This window comes from Triticum urartu, unplaced genomic scaffold (assembly GCF_003073215.2).
Source record: "Triticum urartu cultivar G1812 unplaced genomic scaffold, Tu2.1 TuUngrouped_contig_6417, whole genome shotgun sequence".
NCBI classification, from domain to species: domain Eukaryota; kingdom Viridiplantae; phylum Streptophyta; class Magnoliopsida; order Poales; family Poaceae; genus Triticum; species Triticum urartu.
Window position 1 is genome coordinate 1,729 of NW_024117179.1, and position 22,054 is coordinate 23,782.

General features: G+C 43.5%; 2 protein-coding genes across 3 annotated transcripts; one reads left to right on the forward strand and one right to left on the reverse strand.

Annotated features, from left to right (window-relative positions):
- The first annotated feature begins 8,852 nt into the window (after positions 1-8,852).
- LOC125530586 (glycine-rich cell wall structural protein 2-like) lies at positions 8,853-10,017 on the forward strand. The gene is made up of 2 exons (XM_048694969.1): positions 8,853-9,042; positions 9,298-10,017. Exons 1-2 carry the CDS (start codon positions 8,943-8,945, stop codon positions 9,744-9,746), a joined length of 549 nt encoding a protein of 182 aa, XP_048550926.1. The 5' UTR covers positions 8,853-8,942; the 3' UTR covers positions 9,747-10,017.
- A 1,039-nt stretch (positions 10,018-11,056) lies between these two features.
- LOC125530584 (damage-control phosphatase At2g17340-like) lies at positions 11,057-18,468 on the reverse strand. 2 transcript variants are annotated; one of them, XR_007292963.1, is made up of 13 exons: positions 18,064-18,432; positions 17,919-17,984; positions 15,887-15,953; positions 15,746-15,814; positions 15,493-15,633; positions 15,141-15,269; positions 13,458-13,544; positions 13,012-13,086; positions 12,866-12,943; positions 12,688-12,765; positions 12,548-12,610; positions 12,257-12,412; positions 11,057-11,553 (listed from the first exon to the last, which is right to left on the reverse strand). XR_007292963.1 is itself a non-coding variant. In XM_048694967.1 (12 exons), exons 1-12 carry the CDS (start codon positions 18,231-18,233, stop codon positions 12,338-12,340), a joined length of 1,098 nt encoding a protein of 365 aa, XP_048550924.1. In that variant the 5' UTR covers positions 18,234-18,468; the 3' UTR covers positions 12,115-12,337. The 2 variants fall into 2 exon arrangements, 1 of the variants encoding a protein (XP_048550924.1); XM_048694967.1 differs by lacking the exon at positions 11,057-11,553 and having other exon boundaries at positions 12,115-12,412; positions 18,064-18,468.
- Between the last annotated feature and the right edge of the window lie 3,586 nt (positions 18,469-22,054).

The window sequence follows — 22,054 nt, forward strand, 5'->3', positions numbered from 1 at the left end:
CAAAGGATATCTACTTAAAACATCATAGGATGGCAACACATCATTGGATCATAATATGTGGCATAAAGCACCATGTTCAAGTAGGGATTACAGCGGGGTGCGGGAGAGTGGACCGCGTAAAAGAGATGAGGGTGGTGATGATGATGGTGATGTTGATGAAGACGATCACCTCGGCGATGATTCCCCTCCCGATGGCACTCCGGTGACACCGAGAGAGAGGAGGAGAGGTTCTCCCCCTTGTGCTTCCTCCTCCATGGCCTCCCCTTGGATGGGGAGAGGTTCTCCCTCTAGTCCTTGGCCTTCATGGTGATGATGGCCCATCCGGGATCCTCCTCCATAGCCTTCGGTGATGATGGCCCCCTCCGGCGGGGTGCCAGAGAGGGCCTAGATTGATTTCTCGTGGCTACAGAGGCTTGCGGTGGTGGAACTTCTGATCTAGGTTAATTTCTGGAGGTTTGGGTATTTATAGGAGAGTTGGCGTCGAGAACAAGTCAGGGGGCTCCACGGGTAGTCCACGAGGCATAGGGGCTTGCCCAGGGGGGTGGGCACACCCCCCCACCCTTGTGGGGCCCACGGGACTCCCCTCCGGTAGATTTTTGTCCTGTATTTTGTATATTTTCCAAAAAAATTCTCCGTTGATTTTCATCGCATTCCGAGAACTTTTATTTCTGCACAAAAACAACACCATGGTAGTTCTGCTGAAAACAGCGTCAGTCCGGGTTAGTTCTAATCAAATCATACCAAAATCATATAAAACTATTGTAAACATGGCATGAATACTTCATAAATTCTAGATACATTGGAGACGTATCAGGCGATAGGTGGATTTGGTAGACAAGTTCGACATTTTGCCAAAGGACTACGTCTGGTTGGAGGGGTTGTGACTTAACACGGAAGATGAACTCTCTTCGCCCTATTCTCCTTCGACTCGGAGCTGGTCAGACTCCTTTTGATTTCACTCATGGTAGATACTTGTCGGCAATCACCAATCATTCGATCGACCTTCGAGAACCACAATCACTCTTGGTTGTTGAAGATCTAGCTCGGTGAAGACAACAACTCTTCAACACTCGAGCCGAGACCTATCCTCTAGAGAGTGTGCAGCTCTCAAGAGTAATAGGTACAAGAACTCTAACTCAGAACTAATGTGATGCATAACCACTGTCTAAGTTTGGGCTCTTTATTTTTGTCTTGGTGGATCTTAAACTCAAATCACTCGGAGAGGGGATGCTCAAATCAATCTTCTCAGAAATCTTAAGCGGAGCAGCCAACGGGCAACGTTGGAGCGGAGTGGCTATTTATAGCCGCAGCCTTCCCTAAAGGGAAAAGACCAAATTAGACATGTGGAGAAGCGAAATGGCCGAACGTCATGAGTCTAACGGTCGGAAATTTGAGCACAACGGTAACATTACTTGCGGAGCAAGTAAAGCTAACTCCTCAGTCTGAAAGATATCGCCTGCAGCACGAAGAACAACGTCTACTACTGTCAGGTAATCATTCGGAGCATAAAGAGATTTCTCTCGCATCTTCCATAGGTTTTTGGTTAAGCATCACATCAGATCTAAGCTTCGAGAACCTATACCTCTCTTAATAGTACGGAGGTCCTATGACTCAAATAAATGAAATAAGAACAACAAAATGAATACTACGTCTTCACTTTGTCTTCAACTTCCATTCACTGTAGTCAATTTCTTCGAACAGCAACTCCGAACCAATTGCTTCACTTCAGCAATAAAGTTTCAAGGGGTTAACTCCTTCGCATCAATCTTCTCATCTAAATGTCTTCAATAGATGTAGCTCATTCTTCTCTACAACGCAGATAAACTTCGGTAAAGTTCTCCGAACATGGCACCGGAGACACCATTCTCTTCGGTTCTATATGGACTATTTCTCTTTGCATGCACTAGCAAACAAATCAGTCCATACCTATTTCTGTCAACAATCTCCAAAACACAGGAAGACAGATATTTCACCAACAAGTTACATCAAATAGATCTCCAAGAACATCGAGGAGAACATTGTATTGAAGATCAAAAAGAGAGAAGAAGCCATCTTGCTACTAACTATGGACCCGTAGGTCTATGGTAAACTACTCACGCATCATTGGAGGGGCAACAAGGATGATGAAGAACCCCTCCGTGATCCTTGCCCCCTCCGGCAGAGTGCCGAAAAAGACCTCTAGATTGGATCTCATGGTTCTGGAACTTGCGGCGGCGGAAAAAGTATTTAGTCAACTCCCCTAGGGTTTTTGGTATTTTAGAGTATTTATAGAGGCGGAGGTAGGTCAAGGCTCCGGCGCACCCTGGTGCCTAATGGGCCCCACAAGCCTCTTCTGGCTCCCTCCCGAAGCTTCCAGGCTCTCTTATCGCCAGAAAAAAACTCCAAAAAGTTTTGTGGCATTTGGACTTCGTTTGGTATTGATATCTACAAAGTAAAAAACAAGCAAAAAAACAGCAACTGGCGATGGGCACTATGTCAATAGGTTGGTCCCAAAAAATGACATAAAGTTGCTAGTAAATGTATATAAAACATCCAAGGTTGATAAAATAATAGCATAGAACAACAACAAAATTATAGATTGTTGGAGAGATATCAGCAAGCAAGTTGGATGCACACCCACTTAGTTTTATTTTTTGGCTTTCATACACTTATAGCTCTTAGTGCATCCGTTGCATGGCAATCCCTACTCCTTGCATTGAAATCAATTGATGGGCATCTCCATAGCCCGTTGATTAGCCTCGCCAATGTGAGACTTTCTCCTTTTTTGTCTTCTCCATATCAATCTCTACCACCGTACTCTATTTTATCCATAGTCCTATATCCATGGCTTGCCCTCATGTATTGCGTGAGAGTTGAAAATTTTCAAGCGCGTTAAAAAGTATGAACCAATTGCTTGGCTAACACCGGGGTAGTGCATGATTTATATTTTGTGTTAAGAAGATGGAGCATGACAAGGCTATATGATTTTGTAGGGATAACGTTATTTAGCATTGATATTTTGAAAGGCATGATTGTTTTTTGGTATGCCTTATTATTATTGTTTCTATGTCAAATTATAGACTATTGCTTTGAATCATTCGGATCTTATTATTCATGCCATAAAAGAGAGATTACACGATGAACATGTTAAGTAGCATTCCACATCAAAAATTATGTTTTTATCATTTACCTACTCGAGGATGAGCAGGAATTAAGCTTGGGGATGCTTGATACGTCTCCAATGTATCTATATTTTTTTATTGTTCCATGCTATTATAGTATCAATCTTGGATGTTTTATATGCAATTATATATCATTTTTTAGGACTAACCTATTAACTTAGTGCCAAGAATTGTTGTTTTTTGCCTGTTTTTGGTTTTTCAGGAAATCAGTACCAAACAAAATCCAAATGCCACAAAACTTTTGACAAATTTTTTTCTAGACATAAGAGACACTAGAAGCTTCGGGAGCAAGTCAGAAGGCGAAGGAGGTGGCCACAAGCCACCAGGGCGCGCCCTGGTGCCTCATGGGCCCACCTCTACTCCGTTTGACCTAACTCTGATTCTATAAATTCTCTAAAATCAGGAAACCAAAAAAGAGCCACCCAAAACACTTTTTCGCCGCCGCAAATTTCTGTTTTCACGAGATCCCATCTGGAGGCCTTTTCCAGCAATTTGCAGGAGGGGGAATCAATCACGGAGAGCTTCTACATCAACCTTGTTGCCCCTCTGATGATGTGTGAGTAGTTTACCTCAGACCTACGGGTCTATAGCTAGTAGCTAGATGGCTTCTTCTCTCTCTTTGATCTTCAATACAATGTTCTCTCGATGTTCTTGGAGATCTATTCGATGTAATATTTTTTTGCAGTGTGTTTGTTGGGATCCGATGAATTGTGAGTTTATCATCAGATTATCCATGAGTCTTCTGCAAACTCTTTTATTCATGATTGTTATAGCTTTGTATTTCTCTCCGATCTTTTGATTTGGTTTGACTAACTAGATTGATTTATCTTGCAATGGGAGAGGTGCTTTGGGATGGGTTCAATCTTGCGGTGATCTATATCCCAGCGACGGAAGGGGACAAGACACGTATTTGTATTGTTGCCATTAAGGATAAAATGATGGGGTTTATTCATATTTCTTGAGTTTACTTTGTCTACATCATGTCAACTTGCTTAAGGCGTTATTGCGTTCTTTATGAACTTAGTACTCTAGATGCATGGTGGATAGCGGTCGATGTGTGGAGTAATAGTGGTAGATGCAGGCAGGAGTCGGTCTACTTTTCTCGTACGTGATGCCTATATACATGATCATTGCCTTGGATATCGTCATGATTATTTGCTTTTGTATCAATTGTCCAACAATAATTTGTTCACCCACCGTATGCTATTTTCAAGAGAGAAGCCTCTAGTGAAAACTATGGCCCCGGGTCTATTTTTATCATATATTAAAATCCAAAATTACCTTGCTGTAATTTTATTTACTTTATTTTATTTTGTGTTTTTTAATCTATCTATCACTACAAGATTTGATCCTTGCAAGTAACCGCCAAGGGATTGACAACCCCTTGTTTGCGTTGGGTGCAAGTATTTGTTATTTTGTGTGTAGGTGCTGCTAACGAGGTGTTGCGTGGATCTCCTACTAGATTGGTAACCTTGGTTCGTAATTGATGGAAATACTTATCTCTACTGTATTGCATCATTCTCTTCTCTTCGAGGAAATCCCAACACAACTCATAGTAGCAGTTACAGGTCAGGGTATGATTGGACCGAAGTTGTCAACTATGAGATGGTACAGAATTTAGCATCCTAAACCCACACACTTATCATGACAAAACAACAATGCAATAAAATACTAGGTACATGGTCAAAGTGGAACTTGCCTTGGTTGTTGTTGTTGTCACCGGTGCACTCCACATAGTTGCAGGGGTTGCACTCCTCGTAATCTAACATAGACAGAAAGTAACACATAGCAATCATAAGAACACAATTCATGAAAAGGGAAAACTTGCATGAATGCAAAGGTACAAATCACATAGCACAAGTTGTTAGTTTGTTTGGTATGATTTCATTCATTTTGGTCTTCCCATTGTGTTTCTAGTTTGGTTGGTATTTGACTTCATCACAACATTCAACTAGGGTTAGTTGACTTGGTTCAAATTCCTAACAGGTTCAACTTGGCAAACCTAGTTCAATATTTAAGAACCCTAACTAAATTAAATCCCTCACTTGTTAATGCAATTTGATTTGAATTTGAGGTTTGACTTGCACTATCTGAATTTATTTGACCTAAGTTTCACTTTCAGTTTCAAATCTATTTCTCCTGCGTCATGACAATTGACTTATTAATTTTAATTAACCCATTAATATTCCACCAAATTGTGGAGTGGAGGTCGTGGACGCGTGCACATTCATGGTGTGGCCGCGGGCGGCGGTTGCAGGAGGTTGTGGGTGATGCTGACGCGCGGGGCCTGCTCGTCAGTGAGAGAGAGGGGGTGGGAGGCTAGGCCGGCTGGCTAGCTGGGTCGCGCCTTGCCCGGTTGGCTGGCTGGCCTCGCCCATTTTGTTTATTTTCTTTTTCTATTTCTATTTTTCTGTTTTCATCTCTGTCTTCACATCTGAATGTAAAAGTGAATTTTCTTCAAAAATAAAATTCTTCCTAAAATCCTTTGGGAATATTGCTAGCAGCTTGAACTTTTTCTCAAAGGATTTTGACAAACTATTTTTGTCATAACTAGTGGGCCTATTTGCAAAGTTATTTCCTTTCTTTTTCCGTTTTCTGTTTTGTTTATCTTATCCAAAGTTTTATTCATAGTTTAATTTCCCAAATTAAACTATTTTCAAACCTTTGTTAACACAAAATAAATAGGGCAAATATTAATCTTAGGATATTTCTTTCCTGCCCTTATACAAGTTTTTTGAAAATCAACTTTTTGGTGAAATTTTCATGACCTCCAAATAAACTCAAAAATGAATTTGAATTCAATGTTGGTCTTGCTAGTTTCAAAAACCAAATATGCAAGGTAAATCATGAGTGCATATGCTTCTAAGTTCACATCCAAAATTTTAGGAAAAAATTAGGTTAACAATCCCATCCCTAAAGTCTTTGGATTAAACAATTCAAATAAGAAGAAACATGAAAAAGGAGTTGTTGTGGCGCATATCACATACGCAAGCACATACCATATGCACAAGCACTGATAAATACTTCATTGCATAAGTAGAGCATGGTACCACATTAACATCATACAAATCTTAATTAAATAGTACAGTCACTAATACACTCCATTACCTACTACATCAACACTACATCGATATCAAACTATCTAGCTAGACTACTCTCATAATGGAGCTCTACTCCAAATCGAAGTCGGAGAAGCCAGGCAACGAGTAGTCAGAGTCGGAGGGGACGGGTAGCGCCCCCCTCCCCCCAGGCTAGCTAGAGGGGCTCACCTCGTGATCATTGGCGGTGGACCGAATCCATGGCAACGACCTTCGGCTCGTCGATGAACTTGTCGAACTCGGCGAAATCTTATGTTTCTCGACACGACATTGTGCCATCTCCTAGCGATTGGCCTCGACCTCCCATTCGTCCTTGATGGACTCGAGGAGAGCATGGTTCTCATCAGAGAGCTATGGGTCCACCTGAACAAGTGATGCCACGTAGTCCTCACTGGCATGCTCGGCCGCGAGTTGCACATGGGCCATATAGTCCTCTTTGTCCTCATCCGAGGAGTCGACCCTAAAGAGAGCATAGTCGTCTATTCTTAAAAATTATTGAGATCGGTTTCATTGAACTAATGAAAAGGTTAAAATGTGTAGTTATGAAAAATATGAATTAATTAGCTAACTAAATTAGTTCATTAGAGTACCAAAAGCAAAGAGTATAAGCATTTTCACGTTAAAGCTACGGGTGCCACTTTAGTGTGTACGTGTAAGCAGATATTTTGATATTTCTATGTAAGGACATCTCCAACGCGACTCTTAAAACAGACACGCTATTTGTTTGTCGACGCATCCATGGATAACAAGAGCCGGCTATCCAAACCCTGAACATCAAACGTCCGGACACATTTCAAAAGAAATTGGAACAAATCGGGCAAATTTCATGCAAATCGTACAATTTTCATTTAAACATAATCGAATTCATTACATTTTCAACATATTTCACTAAACAAAAGTGGGTGACACTTTTTTAACGTAGTCTAAATGTTTGCCGGCCATGGCGGCGACCGTGTCCCATGTCATGTCTTCCCCATGTTCAGCAAGCTCACCGACCGTGAGCCCTTGGAAGTGAAGTTGTGAGAGGGGAAGAATAAGACGTGAGGGCACAACCCACATGCGACACCAAGCATTCAAACGTTCCATGTTCTACTCTTCCTCGGCGGTGTTCGTCGTGTCTTCGACGCCGGTTGTGGACGGACCAAGTTCATGGTTGTTGCGACGGGAAGCAAACCACATGGGTGGCACGTCCAACAGGGAGCTGGCTACATCCTGGTTGTCTATGCCTCCTCTTCGTCTGCCTCGACACCGATATCCGAGAAGAGGGTATCTCTCTTTGCCCGCAGGACATGCAGCCACCATCGATTGCAACAGACATCACAAGAGTTGCACATGGACTGGTACAGCGCCCACTGCTCATCAAGGAAGCATGAATCCTTCGTGACCATGGCCACGACGACATCGTCGTTTGCCTGTTCGCCAACGATTTGCCCCTCTGTGAGCCGGTGCTCATCAAGGAGCGAGAGGTTGTAGCGTTGATCCTCCTGCGCATGTCAGAATGCCGACACATGCGGAGCCGACTGCTTTTCCACCATGACAGTGTTAAAGTGCGTCTGCACAGGCGGTGGCGCCGGCTCGTCGTCGGATGCCTCCTCCCTCGTCTCGTCGCTGACCTCCGACGCGCTCACCAGCAAGCCAGCCTCAGTCCGTCGCACACGATGGGCATGCCAGTCAATCGCAATGCCGGCCAACTCCTACTTCTGCTTTGCCGAGAGGCTCTCCCACATCGCTCTAGAGCTCACGATCATAGCGGACGTGTTGTGGTGTGGGTGGTGCCGGGCGAGGACGCGGCATTTGGGTATCGGCCAGGCAAAGCAGCGGGCTATATCAATGCGGGCGCCAGAGTTGGTTTCTCGGACGCGGCGCCTGTTTAATGTCGGTGGGCGGATGGGTAGGGCCCGGTTCGAATGCTCCATCGAAAGGATCTCCCATATCGCTCCAGTCATTTCCGGTCACGCATCTCTGCATCAGAATATGCACGGATACTGGGCGTCCCTCTTGGCCCACATGCTGCTAAAATGCTGGCTCCAGTGAGAGATCGTGTCCGCTCCGAGCCGACATTAATGTGAAGCTAGCACTCTAGAGCTGTGCTGACCGGCATGAATATGCAGCAACCGGTTCGTGCGGGAGAGGGAGCGGGCGCGGACTCGGTTTTTGGGCAGGTCTGGGGTGTAATCGATCGATGAATCCGTGCTAACATACACGGGTCAAATTAATAGACAGGATATAATCGATCAATGAATACGATAATAATAATTAATACACGGGTGCACAAAAGTGGACAATCTCTACTTTGTTAGACGAAATTGCGGTAAGGACGACAGTTGCCGGCCGACCTTTGGGCGATTGGTGGATCGAACGGCGTTATTCAGTTTTGGTCTACCAATGGATGGCTTGATGCGCCACAGCGTTCTTGTTAGCAAGTGGTTCTACACTCTGGGGGTAGCTAATCAAATGTGACAACGAGATATACCAAAGCTCGGTCCCGGTTTGATCATATCCTAGCTAACAGCCAACCATACCGGTGCATGGAGTTATCGAAGGTTGAAACTTTTAAAAATGGAGATAGGCATAGGCGTGCATGCATACATGTCTTGCCTCTTCTATAAGTACGGCAATTCTAGCAGCGATATCATCTCATCCTAAGCTAGCTATTATAACTCGATCAAACTGATCATCGCCAATGGCGGTCAAGTCTCTAGTTCTTCTTGGTGTCGTACTAGCCTCGCTCCTGCTTCTCTCCGAGGATGTAGCGGATGCTAGAGAGCTTACAGATGCTAAAGGTTTGTAACTTATATGTATTTACTAACACAGTAGACTACACAACTCATACTTCATCCTATATATGCACGGCTACCCTGTCTACCTCAAGCAATGTTCACTATTTGTCTACCCGAAAATAGAAAGTTAGTTGTGCCGCACGGATCTTAAAGCGATATTGGAGAGCTAAGATAGCAGGGCCTAGGTGCAAGTGCTCTAAAAATCCACATCCCTTGTCTACCTCAAGCAATGTTCACTAAGGAATTTTGTTCATGCAGAGTCCAAGGAGAAGAATGTGAAACCTGCAAGAGGGTCGGGCCTGCCTAAGGAAGAGAAATGGGGAGGTGGAAACAAGCATGATGGAGGATACGGAGACGGTGGAGGGTATGGCGGTGGCGGATACGGTAACGGTGGGGGATATGGAAATAGTGGTGGAGGTTATGGCTATGGAGGTTATGGAAACAATGGTGGTGGGTATGGTGAAGGATACGGCAATTCTAGGCATGGTGGCGGTTATGGGCATGGTTACGGCGGTGGAGGCTATGGACCTGGATATGGTGGCGGGTATGGCAATGGCGGTGGAAATGGTGGAAATGGTGGATTTGGCAGCGGCTTTGGTGGGGGATATGGTGGTGGCGGCGGATATGGTGGAGGTGGAGGATACGGTGGTGGTGGCGGATATGGTGGAGGTTACGGCGGAGGATCTGGTGGCGGTGGCTATCCCTGATATGGGTATGTGCAAGAGCCAAGATGTTACAATGGTTGGAACTATGAAAAGAACAACTAGATATGTGTTTGTGTTTTAACTAAGCATCTTTGTTGAAATGTGATGTGGTTAAATAAAAGTTGTTCCTTATGCTCCCATTAATAGGAGCAAGGTCTGTAAGGTTGAGAAGTCAGGCGAGCAAACCAACTTGTGTTATTTTTTATCTTATGTATCAAACAGAAGATATCTTTTAAATTGTAAGTGTCTTTGATTATTGTATTTTATTAGAACATGAGGAGATATATGTGCCTATGTATTATGATAGAAAGAATCTATGATCTAGATGAGTAGCCCCATGGCGCCAACAACGGTGGCAGCCCGAACGGTCAACAACAAGGGACTTATGGTACTACTCTTCTTAAAGTATTGTTTCCTACTGTCCGTCACTCACGACAATGATCAATTACTCTATCGACTACCGCCGAAGGGAGCAAAGAGGTGTGCTTGAAGACATGCCGGCTCCGCTCAAGTCAAATGCACCTTAGCAAGGAAATCACCGCCGAGTTGACGCCCTCGCGAAAGCTTTGGTGGGATGGATAGTTGCCAAGAGGTCCACCATTGAAGGGCTATCCTTGATATGGATATTTGCAAGAGGTCACAATGGTTGGAACTGTGAAAACAACACTAGATATGTGTTTGTGTTTTAATTAAGCATCTGTGTTGTTATGTGATGTGGTTAAATAAAAAAATGGTCCTTATGGTCGCGTTATAGGAGCAAGGTCCGTAAGGTTGAGAAGTCAGGCGAGCAAGCCAACCTTGTGTTGTTTCTTATTATGTATAAAATAGAAGATATGTTTTAAATTGTAAGTGGGCTTTGATTATTGATTTTTCTTAAACACAGAGAGATCTATGTGCCTATATATTATGATAAAAAGTATCTATGATTTATAAGAGTAGCTCCATGGCGCCAACAAGGGTGGCAGCCCAAGCGGTGTACAACAAGGGACTTATGGTACTATTCTTCTTAAATTATTGTTTCCTACCGTCCGCCACTCACGGCAATGATCACGCACTCCATCAACTACCGCAGTAGGGAGCAAAGAGGTGTGCTTGAAGACACGCCGGCTCCTCTCAAGCCAAGTGCATTGTAGCGAGGAAATCACCACCGAGTTGACGCCCTTGCGAAGCTTTGGCGGGATGGACAGTTGCCAAGAGGTCCACCATTGAAGGATAGAATCATTCACCATTAGGGCAAGATGGGCGAGAGCCCAAGAACAATCTAGTGAAGGATGTCATTTGACAAGTAAAAAACTATGGAAATCATAGTCATCTTGGATCAAAAGCACTGCACCTCACTTTTTTTTAATCGATCTTCAACCGGACCATTGTTTCAAACGTGTCGACTTGAAATTCCTAACATATTTATCATCTTTTAAAAACAATATGATATCATCAACATATCTACATATGACTACACCACTAGGATTTAGGAATGATATAGGGGTTGACATAAAGAAAATGAATGACAAGAGGTGTAACATGAATACATGACACAGTAGTTTGGCAGGCAAAACAATTTTCTGACCTGCATATCTAGTACATTGAATTGACATAAACTATAATCTCCCCATCAAACTCAACCAAAACCATACTTACGATTTCTTTTTAATATCAAGATCCATGGATGCCGCATCAAGAGTCCTTTGCGCGTGTGTGCTCATGCTCAGCCGTAGGTGTACAAGCACGGAGGCCAAGGCAGCGGCTGAAGAAAGTAGAGAATAGACGCCCAACCATTTCATGATCGAATTCTCCAATTGTAAATCTCCAGCTACCAGGAAATCATCGTCAGCACAGCATTCGGGCAACAGCAAGCCGAAACGCAAAATATGTGCAATCATTTGCCGATCAGCCACAAGTTGACGTGGCGCCATATGAATTCGGCGGCGAGTTGGGTACCCTCTTTGACTTGTCAAGCAAATGTTGTTGTTGTAATTCTTGCTTCAATACACATGTGGTATTTAAATAGATCAAACTATTACTCCCTCCGTTCGGAGTTAGTTGTCACAGAAATGGATGTATCTAGACGAACGGAGGGAGTATTACCCAATGAGACATGAGATTGGTTTGGTTTGTATCTTTTTCGTAGATTGCTTCAATAACACAGTACCCATGCACGGTAGGCACAGATTGGTTTGTATCTTTTTTCGTAGATTCATTGTTTTCATAATGTTTAGGAACAAAAAACCAAAAGAAACCGGAAAACCGATAAAAAAATCAAAACCAGATGGTGTAGTACCTACACTATCTACACAAGCCAGCCCATCGCCGCTCGCCCTCTGCAAAGCACCAGCAATTTGCCGCAATATGCGGCAAATAGGGAATTCCAAAATGCACCTCAATTTACACTTATATTATTAACCTGAAGCATAGAAAGGGGTGTTTTGACACATCTGCCATAAAAAATTGTTCTCCCTCACACTACAACAAGCGAATTGTAATTTCTTCCACTTGCTATAATCATGGATGCATACCTTCAGTGTAGGATTGCATCAGTAATCAATGTTTAAAATGAATGCAATGTGGTTGGTGCCATGCAGGGGCTTCAGAGTGTTTCAGGCCTCGTTGAACTTGAAGACGCAATCGTAAAGCCTTCCACCCAAAAACTGCGCCACTTCGGGATGCTTGACCTGGAACAGAGCAATAAAACAGTAGTTTGTGAACTTCAGTAACCAGTTTGTGTTAAATCATACAGTCTGCAGCTAATCTGGATAATCTTTGATATAAATAAATCACATAATCATAATGGACATAAAACAACACACCATTCCAATCTTGATCGAGTCACATTTCATTTGTGCGTATAGGTTGGTTTCGATTCCTCTTCCCTGTAAATGACACAGGTAGGGTGCAATTAGTGATGGCCTTCAAACAAAAAGATGTGCCAACTTGTGAATGCCCTTACCATGCCTTCTAGGATGACCAAGTCAGCATCGCTTGCCATATAGGCTAGTTCCGGTGCGACGCTAGACAAATCTATTACCTGAGACGAGGTGGGTTGTCTATTTAAGCATCTGAGACAATCAATAGAATTTACGAAGCCACCATAGTGGATGGCAGAGTCAGGTTCAAGATATTCTTACTGGCAGATCGTTCCCGGAGTTGGCAACAATGAGGTCAGATACATCCACACCAGCAAGCTTTCCATTTTCGTCCTTGAGCTGAAAACAATTGAAGAACATGAGTCACATTGTTGTATCATAAATGATATATGATTTTTTTTAGTTACCTTGTTTACAATCTCAACCAACTCTAGGTAAGTGATATCATTGATGGAAGGCATGTCATTGGCAGCAAGTATCACCTGCACCAACCAAAGAAAGATAACTATTGATATTCTTTACTCTTTACTAAAAAAGAAAGAAAAGAAATCATAAATCACAAGACAATTTATGCATCGATCACAGTGATTCCAAGTTGGACATGTACAACAACACAAGCGCGCACATAAGCACGAACACACTTTCAGCTTAATTGAGAAGTCATGGATAGACATAGACTTCAATGTGAACCATTTTTCATAGATAATTTCTTGCATTCAGTTACTTAAAAGCTGAATAGGAGCGATACGTTACTACCGAAAACAAACTCATGTAGAAATGACAAGCAAACCCTTGTCCATGCTTTCCAGTAGTTCCGAATGAATAAGAGCAATATGAAAAGATTAAGACAAACCTTAGTGCCACGTCGGAGCAACTCCCTCGCAAATGGTAATATGCCCAATATGATATCAGCACCAGAATTATCAACAAAAATAACTGCCTACAGCATATGATAGAAGATTGATTCAGCTAGGTACAAACTTAAGGTTGGTTGTACAGAATCAACATTGTAAACATATACACAGCTGAAAGAAAATGCCACTGAGTAAACATAGTTTATAGGGCCAATTCCAGTTCTGCCCCTAACTCGAACCCACTACTCAGTTTTGCCCCTAATTTTCAGGTATGCTCAGTTTTGCCCCTCCGCCGTTAGTGTCACTTATAGAAATGCCCTTTTGCGCCGTTACCGTCCGGTCAAAGTACTTTGACCATCCAGAAAAAAATAGCAAAAAAAATCAAAAAAATATGAAATTTGGTGGGATCGAAGATAGTCATGTCCGCAAGGCGCGTGCACATTTTTGTGTTGGTTGGACACTCCGGGAGCTCGTGGCAAAGGAAAACAAAAATAATTTATGCCTATGAACAGTAAATTCGAAAAAAATAGCAAAAAAGTTCAAAAAAATTTGAATTTATTTGGCGTCAAAGAGGCTTGAGTGCACAAAGTGCTTGCAAGTTTTGGTGATCAAATGACGTACGGGGCGCTCTAGAGAAAAAAAAACAAAATAGTGCATTTTTTCAAAGTTTTTTTGAGCTAAAATTTGTTTTTTTTCTCCACGAGCTCCTACAATGTCCAAACACAACAAAAACGTGCACACATCTTGCGCACCTGAATATCTTGAGTCCAACGAAATTTCATATTTTTTTGATTTTTTTTCTTTTTTTTTTTGAATTTACTGCTCGCATGCGTACAAAATTTATGTTTTCCTTTGACACGAGCTCCCGGAGTGTCCGAATTTTTTTGAACTTTTTTGCTATTTTTTTCGAATTTACTGTTCATAGGCATAAATTATTTTTGTTTTCCTTTGCCACGAGCTCCCGGAGTGTCCAACCAACACAAAAATGTGCACGCGCCTTGCGGACATGACTATCTTCGATCCCACCAAATTTCATATTTTTTTGATTTTTTTTGCTATTTTTTCAGGACGGTCAAAGACCTTTGACCGGACGGTAACGGCAGAGAAGGGCATTTCTATAAGTGAAACTAACGGCGGAGGGGCAAAACTGAGCATACCTAAAAATTAGGGGCAAAACTGAGTAGTGGGTTCGAGTTAAGGGCATAGATGTAAATGTCCCTAGTTTATATGCAACTGCCCAGTAATGATTTCACCCGTAATTGATGCATGGATGGTCCAGAACTGTTACTAGGCCAACAGTAACAACCACAGATACATAAGTCAAATCCACCAACAAAGCTACCAGGAGATACAGAAAGGAATACACTAAATATCACTGAGCGAGTTATTGATTTCTAATAATGTACATAGTACATATCAAAACAATTTATAAATGGGTTATCAACAAATAAGAACCATAATTATTGGAGATAGACATGGAACCAGAATACTAATGATATTAGCACTTTTTTTCTTCCAAAATATAAAACCATAGAACTGCAGATATACACTAAAATGACATATAAAACAGTACATTGCCACATATGCAAACTAAAACAGTCTCTTGCCATAGGATGGACAGCAGGCTCTGTCTGGCATTTTGTACAGTTTCAACAAGAATACAGTAAAACAATAAAATTTACCTTTTCCCAAGATTTCTTTGTCCATTTGCTTTTAAATGCATCTAGGTCATCAATAACCCAAGGTCGAGATAAAAGATTCTGGCAACTCGCCAAGAAGGACATACCATCTTTAGCAAAAACTTCTGCAAGCTTCAAGTTTTGCAATAAAAAGAATATTTTGTCAATAACAAAGAGAGATCTCAGAAGGATTCACAAAGAACTAACGAAATTTGATTTCATCACTTTCAGGACTTCAGGTTGAATGGTCTTTCATATTAAGGCGGTGATGTTTCAAAGCAACCTAAGGTAAGCCCTTCGAAGCTCCATGGGAGTAAAAGACCAATAAAACATTAATGCAATTGGGACTACATACCTGTGCAGACCCTAAGTCAAATATGTTTCCTGCTAAGATTCCACGGATCAAGTTCTCTGCTCGTTTCTCACCATCTTCTATTTCATCATTCCGCTGAACAACTCCCTCAAACAGTGACATAGCCTTAGCGTTCTCCTCGTCCTACTCGTAAAGAATCAAAATAATCAAAGGAGCAGAAACAGTTACGACCAGAAATTATCACAACAATGAATAACAAAATTATGCCAGGTAGGAAAACCTTGTTACAATTTACCTTAACCTTCTTGAAGATGTCATGAAACCCCAATTCTCTAAGGATTAGCTCACGAAGCCTACAAAGAAGCTTGAGATCCATTGCAAGAGTTAGAAGTAGTTGAAAATTTTCTTTCATGATCCAATGAAAAACTCATCTTACTATGCAATCAGGAGGTCCTCCATGGCTCTCTGGGTTCTTCTTCAACTCCTCAAGCATATCAGTGTACCTTCACCACACAACAATACGTACATAACAAAATGTAAGAATGCATGTAGAAGGCTTCATAATATGAACAGAGTAACATTGTGATAATATTTGAGTAACCGTTGATGCACATCATGTCAGCGCTTAACCCCAGAGAAGCAATCATGAACGTGTAATGCACTTTTTTTTAACAAAGCAATGCAAATGTTGACTGGTGTAAATTAAGCCACACATACATGTAATATGTCGCAATGAAAGCATTGAACCTAAGACTAAAGCACCTTAACATATAAAAATAACAACATGGTTTGGAGTGATTTGCAGATCTAATTTCGCAGCCAAACATTATCTGGCAAATATCTGCCCATGACACCCAATAACAAACAAGAGAAATCATCATCCGAACCATGAAAGTGAATCCCACGAATCATTTCCGGAATCGTACAGTTTTTGGTGCTTAGTAGCATACACGATACAATTGTTGTTAAGGCATCCCGTCTTGGACACTTAGGTGGCAAGGTGCCCTGGCAGCGCCTTGCAATTGTGCCTGCCTTAGCTGCATAGGCGTCAGGACAGTGGGTGCTCACCTTAGGTCACCTTACCGCCTTAAGAACAATGTACAATACATCGAAAGGATGAAAGAGCATGGTACAGTTAAAGACATACATGATCTCACGCTTCATTTCAAATATTTGGTATAGTAATTCTTAGAATTAACTAGGTCTCAGCATTACCTCACATTGCTAGTTACTGAGATCATTCTGCGTGGATAAACTGCGACAGGTTAATGCTAGAACTGCTAATAAGTTGCTTGTGGGCATAAATCAAGGAATACTAAGTGCAAACCTAGTCTGTCAAATTTATCACTAGTTAGACTGCCAGTTGATGAACCAAAGCTGAGTGCTTACACCTGCTTGATATCAACTTAGCCTTAGCGGCTTATCCTTCTCACATCCGTACTCTTTTGACCAAAACATCCCAATCAAGTGACTGTCAAAGATATAGGCTCTTTGACCCTTTCTTCATAAAATAGAATATCCCAAAATACTCTGAGGTGAAATGGCATTCGTTTATGTGCACAAGCAGAACTGTTAGGCATACGAATCACCAAGTGGTAATATCCAGCTGTTCAACTTTATGGCTTTCACCTCAAAGATAATTGATCTAATAAATATTACAAATATAAACTAACTTGGCCAGCTACTTCCACATGGCACCCATATCATAATATCAGCGAAGGCGGCCCTTCCGAGCTTTGAAGCTGTAACGCCCAAGAAATTTAGTGAGAGAGTTAACTTTTAGACTAAGGTGCTGCGTGTTTGCTTGTTACTGTTCAAAACGCCACACCAAAATTCTTAATATTCACAATAACAGAAGTTTTTTTGGTGCAAGCTAACAATTGGGATTGAAATATCTCTATCAGGATTAGGACACTTGTCTTGCGAACAGTTAACAGTTCATGAACACAACAGAAGTTAGTTTTTTTTTCATTTGATACTTCCTCCCAATGATCAGCCCTCGCAAAGCTCCGCCTGCCTAGTTCAAGTGAGTTGTTTCAATTTTTATTTTATTTTTTTGGTTCAGCAATTGAAAATGAAGTCTGCCGCTGTCAAGTACATCAGGTGAATCTTGTGGTGGCTGACAACAGAACTGGCAGAAACTTTTAACCGTGCCATCAGTAATTGGTTTTGCACCTGCTCGAGCAGGTGCCAAACCAAAAATTGCCTGACACACCAATTACTGTCTGCATGTACCAACGGAATTTAGCTATTGTGTAGTATGTGTCCACTCCAAATTAATCATGGCCTTTTTTCAGGAGCAGATATTTGATAGCCCATACTACATCTGCAAAGAAATCGACCTCTTGCCAATAGTTGCTAATATCTGATGAATCTGACACTAACTTGTCTTTACCACCACCACCACTTGAGTCATAACGAAGCAACATGATCGATCAATCAGACACTGGTCACTGATACATACGTACCTCTGAGCAAACTTCTCGGCCTTGGCGGGGGCATCCGGCACCGTGGGGTCATTCTCCGCCCGCTGCCTGGAAAAGGGTCAGAAGACGAACTGAAGTGAGAATCAGTGGAGCGCTACGGAGTTCAAATTCCGGGCCGGGACTGTACCTGAAGGATGGCACGGACTTCAGGAAGAGGTCGATCCACTGGATCTCGACGGGGGTGGCCTTGCGGGGGTTGTCGGAGGGGAAGCGGTAGGGTATGGTGCAGGCACGGTACGTGCTCTCCACTGGCGCCTGCAGCAGCGGGAACGGCACCGAAGGCGACGAGCTCTCCATGCCCCTCCGCCGCCGCTGCTGCGGTGCGTACGGTGGCTGGGGGTTTGTGCGGATCCTCGGAGGCGGTTAGCTCGGCCTCGCCGTGAGATCTGGTTGCGCCGTACGCACCGCACCGGCCGGGAAGATGAAGGAAGCGAAGTGCCGCTTGGCAATTGCAGAGAGTCGCTGCAGATGCTATCTTTTTTTTCGCACATTCGCTACAGATGCTCTTGCCTCCTGATGTAGATAGGCCCGCAATGTGCCGTAGTTTGGGCTCGGTACGCTTCATATGAGCCAGCCCAACTTCTGCTAGCGGGCTGAGGGACAGGGGGTCTCATCGCAAAGAGAGTTAGAGGAAGTTGTTCAACTCAAAAAAAGTTGGATTCTCAACAACAAAAAAAGTTAGAGGAAGTTGTCTTTCTTTTTTGCGGGGGTAGAGGAAGTTGTCTTTCGAAGCAAGTAGTGAAGGACATCCATGCTGGAACACAAGGAGCGTATGGGAATATCAGTAGTGAGATCAAGCATGGAGCTTTAAATTTTAATTGTAATTTTATTTTTGAAGGTAGAGCATTGAATGGTGATGCCGATAGATTAGCCAGATTTTCTCATTCTCTTGATCAGGGATGACACATCTGGTTGATCCAACCCTACGATCCTATTTGTATTCCATCGCGCGTGAAGTATGATCAATAAAACTTGATGACACCCTAAAAAAGGTTAGAGGAAGTTGTCTGGGAGCAACTTTTGTTTTTCCCCTAAATTTATTTTTATTTATTAATTAAAAAATATAATTGCCCAAGACCCGCCCATTAGTGGCACATGTGACAGCGGGCGATGCGGTGCCTGCCGGCGAGGGGTAGGGCGAAACGGTGTGTGGGGTGTCGGCGTGAGGGGCGGGCGGCGATACGGCCGCAAGGCGGTTTGGTAGCAGGCGGCGTGGGCGTTTCGGCATGGCGGTACAGGTGTATTGCAGCGTTCCGGCGAGGTTCCAACAGGGCAAGCGATGAAGTTTCGGGCAGTTATTAGCCCGCCAAAAGGATACGAAAAGATTATCTTTCCGTAAACTTGCGGGAAGAATGCCACTTTTACAGGATCTCTAAAGTTATGGACACTTTTAAGGGAACTGTTGGAGAGGTTTTCTGCCCCCAACTTTTCGTAAACAGTGGTTAGTTTAGATATAGGGAAGCTGTTGGTGTTGCTCTAAGACACTTTTAAGGGAACTGTTGGGGCGTATTTCTTCTGGGTTTTTCTTGCACGGGTTTTGTCGGCTTCCCTCATTTTTGTTTCCATTTTTATTTATATTTTTAGTTGTATTTTTATTTATTTATTTATATTTTCCCCTTTTTATCAAATTTGTGACCTTTTTTCACAAAAGACCTTTTTTCAAATTTGTGAACTATTTTCCAAATTTCATGAACCTTTTTCACATTTTGAGTTTTTTTCATTATTTGTGAACCTTTTCCTTTTTTGAAAAGTCAACAGTCAACTCTCAGTGGTCAATGATCTAGGTCACTGGTTGGCCAGCCAACAATCAACGGTCATAGGTCATCAGTTAACAGGTTTAAAACAAGCGCAGCTGGGCCGGATCCATATACTCTTTTTTTTTGAAACGGAGGCAAAAGATTTGCCTCATCATTTAATTAAGAGGAGAATAGAGTTTGATTGTTTACAACCCACGATAACACGCCACATGGCAACTACTCACGTACTAGAATGTCCCCTAGTTTTTTAGCTCCTGCCGTCACCCATAGTCTAGCGTCGGTAAGAATGTTGTTGACTAGGATCGGCGGCGGCGCGCTCTTGTGACGGAAGATGCGTGTGTTCCTCTCGTTCCAGACGGTCCATGAAACAAGCTGTTCCCGCCCGTGCCAGACGGTCCATGAAACAAGCATTGTGAGGGAGGCCATGGCCTTCCTATTGGGAATACCCATGCCGGTCATGTCCGCCCACCATTCCTTGACGGAGGCTTCAAGGTGCCAACTAGAAGGGTCCATATGGTCCAGACTTAGCTTGTCGATGACCAGCCTCCACAACCTATTGGTGAAGCGGCACTTGAAGAAAAGGTGAGCCCCTGTTTCTTGCTCCCTCCCACAAAGAGGGCAATGACCACATTTTTGCCACCCACGCTTGTCCAATCTATCCGCCGTCCAAATCCGGTCTTGTAAAGCAAGCCAAGCAAAAAACTTGACTTTTGGCTGTGCCCAAGCCTTCCACACCATTTGCTCCATGGGAGAATTAACCATGCCCAAGAATTGTGCTTTATAAGCGGAGGCGGCCGAGTATTGCCCGTTAGTTGTGTGCTTCCAGACGATGTCGTCTTCGGAGTGCTCGTCAAGAATGACGTCAAGTAAAAGCATCCAAAGGGTAAAAAATTCCCTTATGTGGTCAATGGATACCACAGTGTCTGACCTTATCTTTAAAATCCAAGCATTGTCCTTAATAGCTTCCCGCACCTTCCAGTTTTTTCTTAAGGAGGCCTCGTAAATGAGCGGTGCAATCTCCTTAGGCTTGCGCCCTAGCAACCATGGGGAGTCCCAGAATGGCGTTTTAGCACCATTCCCCAAAATGATGGTGGTGGAAGCGTAGAAGAAGTCAAGGTCGGCCTCGTCGCATGGGTTTTCTGTGCCCACCCACATCTTGCTTGGTTCCTTCCATTCAAACCAAGGCCAGCGCAATCTCAGAGCCCGAGCAAATTTGTCAGTGTTCAGCACCCCTAGTCCTCCATACTGGATTGGACGGCAAACCACCTCCCAGTTGACCTTACACTTAGCCCCGGTGGTCTTGTCTGAACCCGACCATAGAAATGCCCGCTCCAGCTTGTTGACATTGTGCAGTGTGCCCGGAGGGACGACAAGCGGTGTGATAAAGTATATCACCTGGGAGGTGGTCACAGACCTGACAAGGGCCGTGCGGCCAATGGTAGTGATGTTTTGACCCTCCCAAGTAACCAGTTTGTTGGCAACCTTGTCCTCTAGGAATTGTAGGTCCACCTTCTTGAGTTGCCAGATCGAGAGCGGGAGGCCCAGGTATCTCATCGGGAAGGAGGTCCTAGTTGCAGGCAAACTCTGTAGGACATGGCCCAATCGGACACGGGAGCAGCAGATGGGTACAACTGAGCTTTTCTGGAAGTTGGTGCAAAGACCAGTCACCTCCCCGAATCCCTTTAGAATTGCCGCCAGGTTGTCGACATCGCTCTTGATAGGGGCCATGAACACGGCTGCATCGTCCGCGTAGAGGGATGTTCTCGCCATGGCCCTCCTACCACGAATCTTGTGGAAGAGGCCCTTTCGTGTTGCGAGTTTCAGGATCTGTTGCAGGAGGTCGATTGCAATCACAAAAAGGAGAGGCGAAAGCGGGTCGCCTTGGCGGAGGCCCTAGCCATGTACAATCGTCGGCCCAGCCACCCCATTCAAAAGGATCCGTGAAGAGGAAGTGCAGAAAAGTGCGGCGATCCAATTCCGGACCTTGCTTGGGAACCCCTTTTTTGGAGAAGCTCGAGAATAAACTCCCACTTGACCGAATCGAAGGCCTTCCGGATGTCCAAGTTGAATAGGAGTGCGGGAGTTTTGCACCTGTGCAGTAATCTCGCAAAATTCCGGACATACATGAAATTATCATGAATACTTCTCCTCTTGATAAAGGCACTCTGGGCGTTGGAAACAAGGACATTCATGTGCGGACTTAGCCGAATGGAGAGCACCTTCGCAATAATCTTAGCAATTGCATGGATGAGGCTAATGGGTCGGTAGTCGGAGACGCCCTCCGCACCCTCCTTCTTGGGTAACAGGATCACGTTGGCGGAGTTGAGCCAGTGAAGGTTTGATGTGTGGAGGGAGTCAAAT